The sequence below is a fragment of the Ctenopharyngodon idella genome, chromosome 20 (assembly GCF_019924925.1).
Source record: "Ctenopharyngodon idella isolate HZGC_01 chromosome 20, HZGC01, whole genome shotgun sequence".
Taxonomy (NCBI): domain Eukaryota; kingdom Metazoa; phylum Chordata; class Actinopteri; order Cypriniformes; family Xenocyprididae; genus Ctenopharyngodon; species Ctenopharyngodon idella.
Window position 1 is genome coordinate 9173378 of NC_067239.1, and position 19314 is coordinate 9192691.

Genomic DNA, 19314 nt, shown 5'->3' on the forward strand with positions numbered 1-19314 from the left:
GGTAACTGTTACTTTCCTTAGCGCTGATGAGGTTCAACCAATCACCGTTTAGGTTCCGTGATCGCGCAATCACCTGATCTTGCTGAATGAATGACAGATGGTCAGTACAATATGCAACTCACTGTATGCACAGCATGGCTACTGAAGTGGACCAAAACGCACTTATAAGGGCTCTGAACGAACTGAAAAGATTTCTTAGAACATCGTTAGATAATGTGGAAAATGATCTCGCCAAAGGTATCCTAAACAATTTGAGATCATTTTACCTCTTATGGGTGTGCAATGTATGTATGTAAGTTACAGTATGTGTGCGTGTGTATAGATTATGGTTTAAAAGTCCGAGTGTCTATAAAAAAGGTTTCTGCTTTGCATTGTTTAATAATTGGCTTGTTTTACTATAATTTACTGTTGTATTTTCAGAATACAGTATATAGATATAGAATTCTCATATTTATTACTGTTGTTTAGGTGGTTCTTCACAAGAAATTGTAAATAAGAAAATTCGTCCATTATTTGGTCTGATGTCAGCAGGGGCCAAGTTCTTTAACAGGTGTGTATACTTGTCTTTAAACATGGCCATGGTTCATGTTTGAAATATTTTCTTGTACTACAAAATAATAAACTCCCTTCCATGATATGAATAAGTTTTCTTTCAGTGTGGGTGTGAAGAACCAAAAGGAAGCAGAAAGTTTATGGGAACAATTTTTTCAGTGAGTATGGAAATATTCTCAAAGGTTTTGTATAATAACCGCTAAACTGTTTAATTGACCAATTTCCCAGGTAACCCTCACAATTTAATAAATTAGTCACCAATAAAATGAATGTATTTATTTGGTTAGTAGCAATGTAATAAACAGAATTACACACACACGCACACACACACACACACACACACACACACATATATATATATATATATATATGATAGAACAATATAAAAAAAAAAATTATAAAAAAATGCTCTTCTGTGTCCTGTACATTATCCATTAAATATTGGGTACCAGTGGCATAATACTATATAGATAATAGTACTAATATTTGTTTCGCAATTTAACAGAATTGCAGAGGTTCGAGATAATGTTGAAGGCTTACTGCAACTGGAAGTAAGTAATATAATTTTTTAATGTTTAATATGTTTGCTATAGAGCCCCTAAAGGGACATGATGATGGTAAAAAAAAAAAAAAAAAAAAAAAATAGATGGGTGGAAATTTTTGTGTTACCCACAGAAACGCAAAATTTTTCAGGGGAATGCAATACTTTGGCTAGATAATACAAAATTTCTTGCTGAAACGCAATACTATGGCGAGAGAACATAAAATTTCTTCAGGGAATGCAATACTTTTTTGGTGAGAGAACGCAACATTTCTTGGTGGAATGCAATATTTTTGTTAGAGGAGGCTACATTTCTCGGGGGGGGGAACACAATACTATGGCGAGAGAACACAACATTTCTCAGTGGAATTCAGTACTTTGGCTAGAGAAGGCAAAATTTCTCGGGGGGGAACACAATACTTTGACCAGAGAAGGCAAAATTTCTCTGTGGAATTCAAAACTTTGACAAGAGAACTCAAAATTTCTTGGTGGAATGCAGTACTTTGTTGAGAGAATGCAAAATTTCTCAGGGAAACACAATACTTTGCTGAGAGAAGGCAAAATTTCTTGCTGGAATGCAATACTTTGGCGAGAGAACGCTAAATTTCTTGGGGAAATGCAATACTTTGGCAAGAGAACGCAACATTTCTTGCTGGAATGCAATACTTTGGCGAGAGAACGCAAAATTTCTCAGGGAAATGCAATACTTTGGCGAGATAAAATTTCTTGGTGGCATTCAATACTTTGGCTAGAGAAGGCAAAATTCCTCAGAGGAACACAATGCTTTGGCGAGGGATTGCAAAATTTCTCAGTGGAATTCAATACTTTTGCAAGAGAAGGCAAAATTTCTTGGAATGCAATATTTTGGCGAGAGAACACAGATTTTCTCAGGGGAACACAATACTTTGGCGAGAGGGCAAAATTTCTCAGTGGAATTCAATACTTTTGCGAGAGAAGGCAAAATTTCTCAGTGGAATTCAATACTTTTGGTGAGAGAACACAAAATTTCTCAGGGGAACACAATACTTTGGCGAGAGAGGGCAAAATTTCTCAGGGGAACGCAATACTTTGGCGAGAGAGGGCAAAATTTCTCAGGGGAACGCAATACTTTGGTGAGAGAATGCAAAATTTCTCAGGGGAACGCAATACTTTGGCGAGAGAATGCAAAATTTCTTAGTGGAATTCAATACTTTTGGTGAGAGAACACAAAATTTCTCAGGGGAACGCAATACTTTGGCGAGAGAGGGCAAAATTTCTCGGGAACGCAATACTTTGGCGAGAGAGGGCAAAATTTCTCAGGGGAACGCAATACTTTGGCAAGAGAATGCAAAATTTCTCAGTGGAATTCAATACTTTTGCGAGAGAAGGCAAAATTTCTAGGTGGAATGCAATATTTTGGCGAGAGAACACAACATTTCTCAGGGGAACACAATACTTTGGCGAGAGAGGGCAAAATTTCTCAGGGGAACAATACTTTGGCGAGAGAGGACAAAATTTCTCAGGGGAACAATACTTTGGCGAGAGAACACAAAATTTCTCAGGGGAACACAATACTTTGGCGAGAGAAGGCAAAATTTCTTGGTGGAATGCAATATTTTGGCGAGAGAACAAAATTTCTCGGGAACGCAATACTTTGATGAGAGAGGGCAAAATTTCTCAATGGAATGCAATACTTTGGCGAGAGAAAGCAAAATTTCTTGGAATGCAATATTTTGGCGAGAGAACAAAATTTCTCGGGAATGCAATACTTTGATGAGAGAGGGCAAAATTTCACTGGAACGCAATACTTTAGTGAGAGAAGGCAAAATTTCTCAGGGGAATGCAATACTTTGGCGAGAGAACGCAACATTTCTTGGTGGACCTCTATACATTGGGGAGAGAATGCAAAAGTTTTTCAAAAGACTGCAAAAGCATTGAAATATAATTTTTCCTCCTGTCTCATATTTTTTTCATCACCATGTATCCTTACGGCACTCCGTAGACTGCTTGTTTTTAAATGCTAAATTGTTTTAATATATTACCTTAGTTTAAGAGTGAGTGAGTAATTTGGTGTGCTGAATGGATGTTTGTTTGATTGACAGGTGGAGTGGGATAGTTTTTTGAAACGTCTGGATGTTCAGATGCAAATGAGCGACACAACTCTTTCCCAGTGTCCTGCAGCCCAGACGCTCAGCTCGGATACACGGTTTATACACGTCCAAACTAAAGAGTGAGATAAACATTATATGATCACTATTCTTATTCAGTGGAAGCCACAATCCAGAACTACTGACAGGGTTCTTCTGCTGTTGAAACAAAATGAAGGCCTTCAGTTGCAAGTGTTTATTACTCTGCATCATAACTGTAATTACATCAGTGCTTAACTTGTGGTTACATATTTAGTCTATAAGATGTTTCTGAATGTGGAAGCCAGTTGTTTTGCCAGTTATGGATAGTAGCTTGAAATCAATTTTCAGCACTTTGTTTTTCTTGCTTAAAGGGATAGTTCACCCAAAAATGAAAATTCTGTCATCATTTACTCCCCCTCAGGTTATTCCAAACCTGTAAAAATGTATTTGTTCTGTTGAATAAAAAGGAAGATATTTTGAAGAATGTGGGGCACCATTGACTTCCATAGTATTTTTTTCCTTACTATGGAAGTCAATGGTGCCCCAAAGCAGCCTGGTTACGAACTTTCTTCAAAATATCTTCCTTTATGTTCAGCAGAACAAAGAAATTCATACAGGTTTGGAACAACTTGGGGGTGGGTAAATGATGACAGAGTTTTCATTTTTGGGTGAACTGTCCCTTTAAATATGTCATGCATTGTGAGAATCATAACTTTATTACCTGGTTAAAATTTAACCCTGCAATTTTTGTTGTTGTTTTATAGATAATCCATAGGCAATATCTATAATTCCACTTATTTCTGTATATAGTTAATGATCAATGTTTTGTAAAGATAGTATCAGTATGTGAAAAGAGATAAAGTTATCAATAAGGGTTGTGCATACTGTTTTGGTCAGTAGAATTTTGTAATGTTTTTCTCTCTATCCATTTCTCTTACACTTGCCAAGGCTGCATTTATATGATCAAAAATACAGTAAAAACGTAATATTGTGAATTATTATTATTACAATTTAAAATAACATTTTTGTAATTTAATATACTTTAAAATGTAATTTATTCCTGTGATGTAAAGCTGAATTTTCAGCATCATTACTCCAGTCTTCAGTGTCCTCCAGTCTACATGATCCTTCAGAAATCATTCTAATATGCTGATTTGCTCAAGAAACATTTCTTATCATTATCAGTGTTAAAAGCAGAACAGTTTTGCTGCTTCATATTTTTGTGAAAAACATTCAGGATTCTTTGATGAATAGAAATTTTGAAAGAACAGCATTTATTTGAAATAGAAATGTTTTGGAACATTGTAAATGTCTGTCACTTTTCATCAAGCCTTAATAAAAGTATTAATTTCTTCCAAAAACAAATCATACTGATCCCAAATGTTTGAATGGTAATGTATATATTATTGTAATAAACATGGAAACATGTAAAATATGGACCATTTTTAGTAACTTTTTAAGCTTAATTTTTATGGACCATGGTGGAATACAACTTTGTAAATGCTCTGATTTACCCCAAATTTTAATGTCAGTATTTATTGAAATTACTTTTGTAGCTATTTCAGTTCCAATTCCAGCTCATTAATTGATATGACATGTCTGAACTGTAATGTACACTGTGGTTGTTCTGTACTCTTGCAGGAATGTGTCTCTGAGTCAGTACTTGGGCAAGGGAGAGAATCTCCTCCTTGTGCTGCTCCGGCATTTTGGATGACAGCCGTGACGAGACCACCTGACTGAGTTGAAGGACAGCAAGGTAAGACAGCCTGTCATTAATGAAGATGAAAACTGCACAGCTGCAACTAAGCACAGCCAGTAGCAGACCTCAGCCATTTCTGCTTATGGACACTTGCTTGGAGAACATCTTGTTGACCCAGCTGTGGTCTTGGTCAGGCAAAACATTGTGCTGCTATTTTGTAGAGAATGTTCCAAAGTCAGCATTACCATGTTCTTTGAATCATCAACGCTGTTTCTGTTTTTTTCTCGTATAGAAGCTTCTGGAAGCTCAGTCATTGCGGGTGCTGGTGGTCTCATATGGTTCTCTTGAAGGGGCAACGTTCTGGCTTGGTCAGACAGGCTATGAATTTGACATGCTGTTGGATGCAGAGAGAGTGGTGAGGACTATTGACTGTGCAAAAGCATAATTAGTCCTTGCTTTGCTTAATTATAAGCTCTTATATACAGTAGTGGCCAAAACTGATGTCCGGAGGGGATATTTGTTTTGAATGACCATAAATGTTTGATTAAACCATCAAAATATGACAAAAATATTTTGTATTTTTAAAATATTTTAAAGCTGCAGTCCGTAAGTTTTGCCTCTTTGTCGCCATCTCTGTTCGAAACCTGCAATTGCAGTTATTTGCGGAATTATCATCTTAAAGTGGGTTGTGCGTCGGCACAGCTCCTCGCGCGGATGAATCTAATGTTTTGAGGAGAATGTGTGGCTGTCAGTCACCGCACCGGTGGATACTGTACAGGTACTTCAGAATCACAGATTGTAGTCTTGGAAGTATGACCAAAATAAAAAATTTCACCGCAGAATGTCATCTGAACAAATAAGTAACATGTCTGCCACTTTTGTTCTGACCAACTGGGGGGAAAAAAGCATTACAATAATAATCGTGCTACCAATTAAATCTAATGATCACTTAGCTCATATCACATCAAATCGTGCAAATTATTATTATTGTTACACTTTGTTCTCAAATTGTTAATGTTAACAACATCAGCATTGCGTGACTATGTGTATTTAATGTTTATTAGCGTTACCTGTAGATTTCAATTTCTGTACAGTCTAATCTCTAATTGTCCATTTGTCATACCATACAATCCGTCATCAAAATGATGTTTAATTATTGCAGCTGCTGTGAGCAAAGGCTATAAATGATCCGCCATCCATCACATGCGATATAGCCTACTAGCTGGGATTTGTTCTTTATGTAAACAGACGTGACGTAATGACGCAAAAATGAACAGCGGCATGCTCAAATTTCCTGCGGAAACCTAACAGTACCACCTGAATTATAAAACATTGTTACAAGCTTACCATTGTGAATCAGGCTAAGGTAAAGAGATAGTTTTGAACACTGGCTGGTTATGTACTTGCTCAAAAACTGATTTTGGATCATTTTTAACTAAAAAAAGTTACGGACTGCAGCTTTAAATATGAGGGAAGAACAAAACAATAAAGGTATATATTTAAGAAAATTATTTAGCAAAAAAGGGCAAACTACAGCTACAGGTTTTATTTTACTATGCAAAAAAATTGCATAGAAAAACAAAAAGCTCTCAAGAAAAAGCCTACATTGATTAATCAGTAATAGTTCATCAGTTCTCTCTTGTTTTTGAATGTGTTCATAATTTCTTTGTATGACAGCCTGGCCAAAAATTATGTCCGCACAATTTGACATGTTTTATTTTGTTATCACAAATAAAACAATTGACTCTAAGCACAACTACGCAATATGCTTACAAAAGTTTAATGTTGTGTTACAGGTGTATCAAGCTTTCGGTCTGGGTTCATCCATCAGCAAGGTGATGAAGTTTAAGTTAATGCTCCACTACTCTGGAATTCTGGTGATGAACCGACAGTTACCCGATGTGCCACCTCAGTTCATCGATGATCTATTTCAGGTGACAATTTACTAAAAATATTATGTACAGAACATAAGAATCCAATACCAGGATTTTATGGCATAAGAGCAATAAAAGACCTTGGCAATAAAAGACCTCTGTACAGACACCTGTACATACAAATTTGTCTATTTTTGTTTATTTATATATTATATATACATATGTGTATCTTATATATATTTATTTTTTATTTTACTATCTGTGTACTATTGTTGTCTCTGTGTACTGGAAGCTTCTTTTGTCACCAAAACAAATTCCTTGTGTGTGCAAACATACTTGGCAATAAAGCTCTTTCTGATTCTGATTCTGAAAAAAAGGAAGAATGTCAGACTGCATAATGGGTTAGTTTCACTGATCAGACTTATATCAAATCTGTAATAAAATCTAACAATGATAGTATCATAAATTTCACTTCTTCAGCTCAAGTCGTGCAACAAATACAATGTGATTTTTACACCCCAGAAGGATATTTTTACCGGGGGACCCCAACCCTGGTCTAGGACGTACTTTTATGTTCCATTTGGCCCAAAGGGGTTTAAAAAAGCTGATAAAGTGTTTTGTTTGACACCCTGTGGTTAAACATCAGAATTTTCACTGACTATTTACTGAATGAGAAAAAAAAAGAAGTTTTTAAGAGACTCAGGCTATTTGTGGAATGTGCCAAATCCATAAAAACCTATTCCAAATATTGCATAATACTCAGTGAGAGAATAAACATTTGTCTCCCTGTAGTCTAGGACTCTTGAAAATGGATTAAAATCCCTCTATCTCTGTCTCTCTCTCAGATGGGAGGTGATTTTGTGCTGGACCAGGGTGGTAAAGTGATATTTTCCTACCGGTGTAAAAGCCCTGTGGACAGACCATCGGCTACACAGATTCTGGCTTCCGTCTCTGCTCATTCTTAGCATTCTTAAGTCCTGGAGAAAAAGAGCTTTCAGGTTTGGTCTTTCTGGTACTTTGAACTGCTTTACTTGCTTCCTTGCCATCCTCATAAGTAGTTCCAGTTCCTGAAAAGTTATACTCATTCATGTTCATGCCAGGCTTTAAAAAGAGATTTAGACATTTAGACGATGACCAGAATAATTCTGTAATATTAACCATTCCAAACCCTTGGTTCTTTTACAAAGCAAAGTCTGCCCTAAATCATTTCACTTATCTGTAAAATGTAAAATTGGGAAGCTGCTGTTTTACTATGAGACTCACACAAGGGGAAAATGAAACAAATATGATTTCAGAGTATAACTTCATTAACTCCATTAATATATAGTGTAGTAAATTCCCGCTAACAAAAATATGTTCTTAGAACGTTCTGCTAATGTTCCCATTAAGTTATGAAAACGTTATTTGAAATATGTTAAAAAAAAAAGCTTTTTTCTTGGTTATATGAATGTTACGAGAACATTCCATTTTAACATTCTTCAAACATTATGGGAATGTTACTTTTGAATGTTCTCTGAATGTTCTGAAGCAAGTAGCAGCATTTAAGAAATGTTAAATGAACGTCCAACTAAAAATTTCATGAAAAAGTTCCATGAATGAGGTGTAAATTATGTTTTTGTGCTAACGTTTTGAAAACATTATTAAAGACCAGATAACTCTGACCAAACATTCTATTTAAGTTACCGGAAGAATGTTTGTTCATAACTTTGAGAGAACCTTGGCAGAACGTTCTCTGTTAGCTAGGCTGTCACTGACTTCAGGCCTTATATGTGTTACTATAGGTTGGCTCCACAGATAGACAGCTCCCCCAGAGGTTGTATGGATGAAGATCTGACTCAAACTCATACACTTATGAAGAGTCGTCTCTGATGGATATTTACACCCTCTGGTCATCTCAGCTTCTCGTCTGTTGAGTTAGCACCTAAATAACACATTAACTACTGTCTTGATTAAAAAAAATCAGATTATTAACTTTATTATACAAGTCATATGAAATGAAATAATCTTAAGTTGTTGAACTACTATTTACTGTGAAGGGTAAATGTATAAATATAACTGATTTATATAGGTTGGAATTTGATAATTGAAGTCCACATTAAATAAAGAGCTGGATATCAGCAAGAATGAGACTAGACTTTTATCCACCTTTCAGCATAGATCAAGAGTCTTATTTCACTTTAAACCTGTTTCAGTAGTTTCCAAGTGATTCAAGCTTATAAAACAAATACTTGACAGGGTTGAAACAACAAGCCATAATTCTAAAGAAGGTTTTAGAAGAACAAAAAGAAAACACATTTCTGTTACAGTTTTGAACACAAGTCAAAAACAGCACTAATGTAATGTCAGGACCGGAGCAAATGTAGACCACCCTTGCAATAATGCAAACATTAAACATCAAGAAGATTAAATAATTCAGTATGTTTCATCCATGTTTTTCAAACCTTACAAACAAAAGATTTTGTGGTTTTGTGGCATTTTAGTCTGTTAGCTTTAAAGCCATCTCGATCTGTAGGCTATTGTAATTTTAAAGTCCCCTTGCAGTCAATAATTTTATCCCTTAAAGAGGACCTATTATTGCCTTTTTACAAGATTTTACAAGAATATAAGTCTCAAGTTTCCCCAGAATGTGTCTGTGAAGTTTCAGCTCAAAATACCCCACAGATCATTTACTATACCATGTTGTAAATGCCCATTTTTGAGTGGTAGGAAAAACATGCTGTTTTCGTGCATGTTTTGTTAAAGGGTTAGTTCACCCTAAAAGGAAAATTATGTCATAAATTACTCACCCTCATGTCGTTCCACACCCGTAAGACCTTCGTTCATCTTTGGAACACAAATTAAGATATTTTTGATAAAATCCGATGGCTTTTTCAGTGCCCAGAAAGCTACTAAAAACATATTTAAAACAGTTCATGTGACTACAGTGGTTCAACTTTAATATTATAAAGTGACGAAAATACTTTTTGTGTGCCAAAAATAACAAAATAGTGACTTTATTCCACAATATCTAGTGATGGGTGATTTCAAAATACTGCTTCATGAGACTTCGAAGCTTTAAGAATCATTTGTTTCGAATCAGTGGTTCAGAGTGCCAAAATCACATGATTTCAGTAAACGCGGCTTCGTTACGTCATAAGTGTTTTAAAACTTCAATAGATCACGTGACTTTGGCAGTTTGATACATGCTCCGAACCACTGATTCGAAACAAAAGATTCGTAAAAAACTTCAAAGCTTCATAAAGCTTCATTTTGAAATCGCCCATCACTAGATATTGTTGAATAAAGTCGCTATTTTATTTTTGGCGCACAAAAAGTACTCTCGTCACTTTATAATATTACACTTAAACAACTGTAATCACATGAACTCTTTTAAATATGTTTTTAGTAGCTTTCTGGGCATTGAAAAAGGGAGTGTTATTGCTGGCGATGCAGGCCTCACTGAGCCATCGGATTTTATCAAAAATATCTTAATTTGTGTTCCAAAGATGAACGAAGGTCTTACGGGTGTGGAACGACATGAGGGTGAGTAATAAATGACATAATTTTCATTTTTGGGTGAACTAACCCTTTAAATGCAAATGAGCTGCTGCTCCCCACCCCGCTTTCTAGAAGAGGGCGGAGCCTGTACAGCTCGTGCCTCGAATACTCTGCCAAAAACTAACAAAACATCTGTTTGGTTTTTATTATATATCGCGGCCATGCTCATGTGACATTGCAGTTCTTCGTCATCATGAAAGTTAGTTAATTGCATGCGTTTTAAAGCAGTTTAAACAGTTTAAACTTCTGATAGATGGTTTTCTGAGCACACACATCCGAAGCAAGCGTACAGAAAGCTGACTGTCAGACGGCACGTCCTGTTAGTATTAAACTGATTTCACGTCTTATTGCACTTAAACTGTCAAATACACACAAGGTTATGTCAAAAACACACAACATTCACAAACAGTTGGTTATGTCTGTGAACATAAACAGCAGGGAAAGAAATCGCATGTGTATATTAGATCTGTGTGTTAAAGTGACAGGAGCGTAATATACAGTACCTACTGCTGTATATGCTGTTAATATGAATCAAACAACAAAAGAAAAACAGAAAATCACTCACTGCTCTTTATTAAATAACTTTAATAAGAATACATTTCTTACTTGAATGATGCTGTTAAATGCTTTGGCGAGGAGATAAACATGACGGACTGTGTACAGCTCAGGGGAGGAGCTAAGCTAATAGGGCAGGTCATCACCAGTCACGGGCGGGGCTGGGACTCTTACGTTAGAGTAGGGGAAATCTGGAACCGCTTGTTCGGAGTGGGTGGATTTTTACCATTACAGGTTGGTTGTTTACACACACTGTGGACACATTTGTGTTCAAACACCTTATAAAAGTGAATCTTTAAAACTCATCATTGATAAATAAAATGACATATTTAAATGTTTTTTTTTTTCCTGTGAAAATAATTTCTTAATGACTTAAAATAGCTTGAACGTAACTCTACACGCTTGGTTCATTTAGTATAAGCGGATATATGAATATGTAAATTAGCCCCCGTCTCCACTCAATCACAGCAGCTTGGTCCTTTAGGTAATGCTACACAATGGCAGGTGGATATATTGGTTTAATTCAGTGGTGTAAAGTATTTAAGTAAATGTAATTAGTAACTGTACTTAAGTATTATTTTGGCTACTTTTACAAACAACTTTTACTCTCTACTTGACTACATTTTTGAATAAGCATATCTGTACTCTTTACTCCAATACATTTGTGACGAGCAATTACTTGTTTTTCGTGGCACCTAACTTTTTCTGCAGCAGTTTATTTCTGCTTCAAAAGAAGTGATATCACCAACTAAAGGGCATTGAAGGTACTATATCTTGTACATTTTGCTCTTACTCACTCAAACTTGTCAACAAGGCTACTTTACGCAGGTGTAAGTGCATTAGCAGGTAGTTGTGAATCGCAAGTGTTTCACATATTTCAGATGCGGCCGAAACCAGCACGTCCAGTGCAAGTTGGCTTTGACTGTTTAATTTTACTTAAAAGTGCAATATGTAATAATTTTGCAGTAAAATATCAAAAAAACACTAGGCCAGTGTTATATATTTTGTTCACTTGAGTACTTACAATATCCCAAATGTTTCCAACTATTTGTTAATTGTGAGAAAATTACAATTTTAACCAAGGCTCCGGGACATGTGAGGAGTCGTCTGTCAATTGCGTCATAACCGCGTTATCCTCGGTTTCCAGTTTTATTTTGTAGAAACCATGGAAACACCAAAGACGCTTTAATATATTACATGTTTTAATAGACAATGAAACAACTGTTATGTGATATATTTATAGACAGAAAACTAATTATTTTTATATAGCTCAGCACGTTTAGTCTTATTGTTTAAATCTAATTTTCTTGATTTTTTTTTTTGCAAGTACCATGCTTTACCATGCCTCAGAGAAAAACACTATTTTGTCAAGTAGTTAACATAGCATAATCAGATGCAGCTTTATTTTTAGTAACAGTAATACAGAATTTTCTCCATCATACAATACGTTTTAAAATTAATTGCATGCCATTTATCAACACAAGCCATCCAGCATTTATTAATATGATATTCTAAAATCTTACTGCAGTGTGTAACAAGTGTCTCACAGCAGCCGTCACTCAAATGTATCTAATATGATAAACAGAGCTGCGTTACCTCATACTCCTGACCGGAAAAGCGGAAGCAGCGCCGGCAACTGTGTCATAATAAAAGTTCCGCTTCTCGCGAGGCATGTGTTGCATTCGTCTCTTGTTAACAATCGCTCCAGCGGCCTCGTTCAGCTCCAACAACACTCTGTCCTCCTCTGCTTCATACTACAGTAACGTTAATAATCGCATCCATGAACATGATTTCTTCCCGAGTCCTATCCGGATTATTTTCCACCGGCTGTGAGGTGAAGACCACATGTCCCAAGATTCCGCACTCAAACTTGGCGTCATCAAGCTACGCCTTTGTTTTGAATAGGCCTCTAGCGACCTCTAGCGGCAGAAAATCATACATATTGCACCTTTAAATTTATTTTATTTATGTTTTATTGAATAGACTTTTTCGAAGGATATTGGTTTACTTTTTGAGCTTAACTTGGACTTGAGTGTTTGTAGACGTTTAAAAGGCTGTTGTCGACCTTGATTTATTGCAATTTCTTAGTCCTATGTTGAGCTAGTAGGCTAGGTAATCAGCTTTTTAATAAAGGCTAACTGAAAACACACAAAAAAGAAATGTTTAATTTGACCAATTTTAGCTTCTGTGATATAATGTGATATTTAATATTTAATTTAAAAGGCATTAACATTTTCATGATTAAGACTAAATACAGGGTAAAATGATATTCTATCATTTCTATTGAGGCAGCAAATAAAGCACTTATAAAAAAGTCTTAACCAAAAGAATTGCTTTGGGCTTCAATGGGAATAGGAGGCAAAGCCCTAGATATGTCCTGCTCCAACATCCTGTTTAAATAGGAAATGCATTTATCAAAACATCTCATGTGATCTCTAAATTCACTGGCCTTAATTCTACATGTGCATAATTCTCCAGTTTTTTTTTAACTGAATAGCTGCTCTCGGTAAAACAATTCAAAATTAGAAGAGAGCTGGACCATACAGGAATTGATCAAATTCAAACATCAAACTCGCACAGATAATACATGCGTCTTTCACAGTAGGTGTCCCACCAGTCTCCATCATCTGAGGACATGGATACACAGTTCTCTCGTTTCCCACCATCTGGCTGGCTTGAAAGGAAGTGCTTCCTCCATTGGAAGTAAGTGACACGGGTTGTGTCCTCAAATAGGTAGAGGCCTTCGGAGCGCTGGTCATTAATCCCAAGCCAAACAGGCCAGTTTCCAGGGAATACTGATTTCACATATTCAGCTAAAGCTTCCTGCTCCTTGCGATCTTGTGGCATAGCCATGCGTCCGCCTCGCTCCTGGCACTTCAGGGATGCGTCTGCGTATGTCTCATACACACGGTATGCCAGAATGCATTTGTAACCCATTTTATGGCCTTTCTGACAGCCTGGAACATCAAAAATTTATTTTAATCAGTCATTTTAATTGTTTTAAGATAGACATTCAGTTTAGGAGTGTCATGTGGAGTACTTTGAGGTGTACATACTGTATTCCTGGACCAACAATCTTTCTGGTCCTGGAACATTACTATTACCCAATCAGATTTTACAGTTAAGTTTTGTTTTAATATACTTTAGGCCCCAATGAAAAGATCAGTACCAGCATTGGCAACATGCATGGTTTTCCTCTATAACGTTCAGATCTAGGTTCGGGATTGGCATTACGAGTTTTGTCTAGGACAAGTTGTGGAAATAGGGACTAGAATTTAGGTAAGGGTTAAGATTTGACAGTCAAGCATAGGATAAGGATTAGTGTTTAGGGTCGGAATTTAGGAATTGGGTTTAGGTCTGAAGATTGGATGGAAGTGTCTTGGGTAAAAGGTTTGAATTAAGAGTTGGAGTCAGAATTTAACGATTGGAAGTTCAGGGCTGAAGTTAGGGATAAGAGGTAAGTCTGCAGGGTTAGGACTGGGTTAGGACAGGGGTGTCCAATCCTGGGCTACGTTTAACTCCACTTTTAGACATCAACTCGCAAACTTCTCTAAGCATTTCCCCGCCGCCATTTTAAAATGCGTTCAACTTCGTCAAGTGGCTGAGGGAAGTGTAATTGGACAGACCCTCGACCCCTCCATTTTGACCGGGGGAGCGAGTCTACTCAATATGTACACTTCAGGCAGTTCCTGATGGAGTATTTTATCCATCCTATAGAAAACAATTGTAGAATTAGTTTGCTTACTATAAAAGCTAGAAGTGTTTTGAGGCCTTTTGGCCTATGTGACTATAAGGGTCAGATGTATCTGAGGAGTTAACTTGGCCACTGAGCATATTTTGTTGGTAATTTTCCACCAGACAACAGGTGGCTGTGAAATGAATAAGACCATTGTTAAGGGTGTCATGTGAAGGCTTCTTGCCTCTGGGGAGTATTGACTGGTCTGATACAATGTTTCATTTGGCCCATGGGAAAAGGGTTGACCATCAAATTGGCAGAAGGCCTATGAGAAATTAAGTCAAAAGATGTACAGTATTTGGAAGTTGGTCACCCTTACTAAGAAAATTATCTCTTACATAAGCAACACCAGCAATTATATTGGTGAAATGACTGTGGTGGAAAGGTTGGGGAGTACATGGGAAAGAAAGGGAGGAGAGCCCCTGTAAGTGAGAATGTGGGAAAATGTAAGGGTGGATATTACCAGCCAATGATACTACTTTGGTGTGTTTTAAGAGATAAGAAAAATGTATAAAAAATGTGCCCCAGCTAAGAGAGATTCAGATGTGGAGCTGGCATCTCACTTTGTTGCTTGACAATAAAGTTAAATACTTCTGAGACCTGGAACTTCGACTCTGTGAGTTTTTCTTCGAGACCAGAACTGAAGGGACACAGAGACATCGAATTTGCCACAACATGTAATTGGACAGACCCTCGACCCCTCCATTTTGACCAGGGGAGCGAGTCTACTCAATATGTACACTTCAGGCAGTTCCACAGACCACAGTGCACATGGTTGTGATGTCACAGCAGATTGTGCTTAATTTACCCCCACCCCACACAACTCTAGTGTACGATATTGGAGTTATTAACCTCATAATACTTGTAACTACCTTAAGCTGACTGTTTATTGATAGTTTATTATTGTATTGCTATCGTTTTCATTTGTGTAATTTTTTACATTTTCTCCAACAGCCCAAGCATACATACATGCCAATAGAATTGTGTGTAAAACAAATTCATAAGGAAAAAAAACTTTAAATAATAAATCAGATCCATTGCAGATTCCAAGTGATCAAGGGCTGAGGGCATTCCATTTAAACACATTGCAAGGGTTCCACCAGTAGTGGGCACTAATGCAAATTAAGCAATGACGTACATCCGAGTGAACGAGATGGCGGGAAGTAAGCGAGGGAAGGGCATAAAAATGGGACTTAAACCCTCCAGGAGGGCCACCTTCCAGCAGAGTTTAGCTTTAGCCCTAATTAAACACCTGAACCAGGTAATCAATGTCTTCAGGATCCCTTGAAGTTTCCAGGTAACTGTGTTGGAGCATGGCTGTGCAAGAAAGTGGTCCTCCTGGAGCAGGATTGGACACCCCTTGGTTAGGTGAAGTGGTTAGAGGTTATGGATCAGGGTGAGAGATAGAAAAGTCATATTTCAGATTGGAAGTAGTTTTGTTAAAGAGGGTTAGGAATAGGGTCAGATGAAAGGATAAATGTCAGAATAACACATAACTGAACACACTAACCCTCTAGTCGTCCAATCTCTTTGCGATTGTCCTTGCAGTAGGACGAGACCTGTTGAATGGCATCCTCAGTGTCACCTAGTCTATTGTCAAGGCGCGACACTCTTTCTAGCAGTTGTGTCACTTTAATGTCCAATGTGTAATGTCCCACATTTAGCCTGTGGATGGCCTGATCCATCGCTGCCAGTCTAGACACTGCAGAAATTTATAAATAGACAAATGTGAATCAAGTCTTTCATTAGCAAGCTATGCAGCAGCATACCAGAGAATGAATAGAAATATTAAGAAACTGTGTTTTGGAGGAGGAAGGGGTTGACAAGGTAGCTGATGATATAGAATGTCTGGATTCTTGGAGAGCCTTCAATAGCAGGGTTTTTTTTTAAAGATAGAATCTTATTGAGTTCATCAAATGACTATAAAGAAATAGCATGCCCAAGTTTCATTATGTAATTCACATGCCCAGATTATTAAATACTACCACACTAACAAGCCTTCATGTAAAGCATCTTCATCTGTGCAAGTCAAGACAAAGCTTGTTATTGCAAGTAGAATACATTATACATTCCGTTACATCAGTTTTGGCTTGCTTTTCTGGCACTTCAGACGCAAGTGTTTAAGTGAAATGAGTGATTGGGTAACGCACATATGTAGTTGTAAGTGCTCTCCATGTCGGAGACGGCAGTGGTGGGTTCAGGTTCTATGATGTCAGGAGTATCCCCTCGCCCTCTAACCGTCTCTTCATTGAACTCTCTCGCCTGTAGAATTAAACGACAAGAACCTCCATCAAAACCAGACTTAAAGAATATTATATACACAACTTTTGCCCATATTTTTGCCCTGATTTATGGTCTGGAAGAATACAAAGCTATGTACCAAAAGTCAGGGAAGTCGCCGATTTCACAGAAAAATGCATAGTGTATAAAGGGCACAGACTCTGATTATTTAGCTTCGAACTATAGCCGCTTTTCCACAAACCGTTCTCATTGCTTAATCGTTCCATTCTGTGCCGATCGCAAGTCACTACATGCAATTCCCTGCTGAAAAATCCAGCTAAAACCAGCCTAAGCTGGTTTTAGCTGGTCTCCCAGCCTGGGTTAGCTGGTGTTCAGCTGGTTTAAGCTGGTCTCCCAGCCTCCCAGTCTCCTAGCTAACCAAAACACCTCTAAAACCAGCTATGACCAGACCAGCTAAAACCAGCCTGACCAGCTTAAGCTGGTTTAAGCTGGTTTTAGCTGGATTTTTCAGCAGGGATTCTACCAGCATGTTAGCCAACTGTGCTGAGAATTCCGGGCCGAGAATGGTTTGTAATCGTGCTGTGCCGAACCAAGCTCAAATGGAAATATAATTGAAACATTTCCTTACTGTTCAAGAACCGACAGTGGAAAAGCGGTTGATGATTCCATCCAGTCGGAGGATAGCAAAAATGTTTGATATTTTTGAGCCGATCCTAGCACCCATATTGTTTTTATTTGTCATGCGTCTCCTAGCAACAAGGCACATGTTCCTTTTGAGTTTATGTTCAGAAAAACTTGAAACTGTGTTAGTCTGTAATCCTCAAATGTTTAGTGCTCAATGTCCAATTTTTCTCTGCAACTCTTTACAAAGTCGGAAAGTGTGGAATGGGTAATGTTTTAAAATCTATTTAGATTTTACAAGTTGTGTAGCGTATTTCAGCCTTTACCTGATACTGAATACACATACACTATCACAATGGAGGTCAAGGCCAGGTACTTGAAATAATGTGATTGCTGATCAAGGATGATTTGTAGCAACCAGAAATGAATACTCCTGACATTTGCCCCCAGTGTTGCATATTGAATTAGCCTCATAATTCTGATCTAAAGCAACACAGTAACCCTAAGTATAAAACCATAGTGTTGTATTATCATGGTATAGTGATGGTATCATACTTTAAAGAATTCCAAGGTATTTACATAATACTCCAAGGCACTAGAAAGAATAGTATTCTTTTAGCATCATGGTAGGTTTACAAAGACACATTTTCTAAGTGAAACTTAATACAAAGATTGTATCAATGGAAATCATTCATTGTATTCATATACAAGCTGCCATCAATAAACATGGGTAGTAAATCTAAAGTCTTAACCTGAGACAGATCAGCTGTTGCGGTGGCCGATCTCGTAGTGATGTCTGCAGAGTCACAGGAGGACAGAGCGCTGAAGCCCACTACAGCCGCCAGAATCACTGTTGGAATCATCTCCACTTGAAATCACTTCCCTTTCTTCTTTTCAGCCAGCTCTCTGTCTTTTGTATATGTATACAGACCCAGATTTCCAGCCCTTCTGATGTTCACTCAACAGCAACCTTCTCTCCTTGTCACATTGCTTTCAACCTACTCTAGTTTTCTCTCGCTCTGTAGTTCACCTCTATACAGCTCTGTTTTGTTTTAGCCTCCTCCCTCTCTGCAGCTGTTGGACACTTTTCCTCCTCCTTTCACCTTGTCTGAAAGATTTCCTTCTTTCTCTGTTTTCTTTCTTTCAGCTGCTTCATCCTGAGCGTTTTATACCCAAACACAGGATTTTTTCATTCCTCCCATTTCTATTCTTTGTGCTAACATGGCAGTTTCACTGACACAGCTCTTTCTCCCTCTTACATAAACATTTAAATAAATATTCATTTTCTCGCCCTAGACTCAACTTTCTTACAAACACATTTTTTTTGTGTGTGTGTGCTTTTGTCCCTTGGGAACATGTTGTTCTGTGGAAGTCAATGGTGGGCAAATGACAAGAAAAAGATAAACATCTCATTACCAGCTGTGTTCTGTTGAAGACACATGGAAGGAATTTGGACTTCTCGTCACTTTCTTTGGAAAGGAATTAGGATATGAGAATGGAGTTTTGCCCAAAAGAATCCAATTCATTACATAACAAAGTCTAACTAAGCAAATCTCTCCCAGATGACTGTGTCTAGACATTATACGGAACAAGGAACAAAAACAGATAAACAGCTTAGATATCTAGCATTAACAAATAGAAGAACTCTTTAAATCTACTGTTGTTAGACTGGCTGCTTGTATATCAGAATCATCTTGGATCAGTCAGGAACCAGAACACTTTGTGGCTATAATGAGGTAAATGTTGCCCTTAAAAAAAGTTAAATATATTGAAAAACCTCTTGGATAACCACAGGGCCATTTTACAGTCAGAAACTAACAAGACCTTTCTCAGAACATGTGAAGCAATAA

The 19314-nt window shown here is 37.3% G+C and overlaps 2 protein-coding genes across 3 annotated transcripts; one reads left to right on the top strand and one right to left on the bottom strand.

Annotated features, from left to right (window-relative positions):
* Positions 1–69: 69 nt before the first annotated feature.
* On the top strand, positions 70–8906 carry selenol (selenoprotein L). 2 transcript variants are annotated; one of them, XM_051875051.1, is made up of 10 exons: positions 70–237; positions 469–550; positions 657–710; positions 1058–1103; positions 3175–3302; positions 4843–4957; positions 5193–5315; positions 6697–6834; positions 7620–7772; positions 8556–8906. In XM_051875051.1, exons 1-9 carry the CDS (start codon positions 87–89, stop codon positions 7737–7739), a joined length of 957 nt encoding a protein of 318 aa, XP_051731011.1. In that variant the 5' UTR covers positions 70–86; the 3' UTR covers positions 7740–7772; positions 8556–8906. The 2 variants fall into 2 exon arrangements, with proteins under 2 accessions (XP_051731011.1, XP_051731012.1); XM_051875052.1 differs by having other exon boundaries at positions 73–237; positions 646–710.
* A 1526-nt stretch (positions 8907–10432) lies between these two features.
* clec11a (C-type lectin domain containing 11A) lies at positions 10433–18718 on the bottom strand. Its single transcript, XM_051875552.1, has 4 exons — positions 18217–18718; positions 16753–16864; positions 16113–16304; positions 10433–13823 (listed from the first exon to the last, which is right to left on the bottom strand). Exons 1-4 carry the CDS (start codon positions 18325–18327, stop codon positions 13426–13428), a joined length of 813 nt encoding a protein of 270 aa, XP_051731512.1. The 5' UTR covers positions 18328–18718; the 3' UTR covers positions 10433–13425.
* Positions 18719–19314: the final 596 nt, after the last annotated feature.

What these genes read in the sequence shown, in the direction of transcription:
- clec11a (XM_051875552.1), bottom strand. Translation starts at nt 18,327, where the DNA reads ATGATTCCAACAGTGATTCTGGCGGCTGTAGTGGGCTTCAGCGCTCTG. An exon ending in GAGCACTTACAACTACATAT is followed by an intron (nt 16,305 to 16,752) that starts GTGCGTTACCCA and finishes AAATTTCTGCAG; the next exon opens with TGTCTAGACTGGCAGCGATG. An exon ending in AGAGATTGGACGACTAGAGG is followed by an intron (nt 13,824 to 16,112) that starts GTTAGTGTGTTC and finishes TTGATGTTCCAG; the next exon opens with GCTGTCAGAAAGGCCATAAA.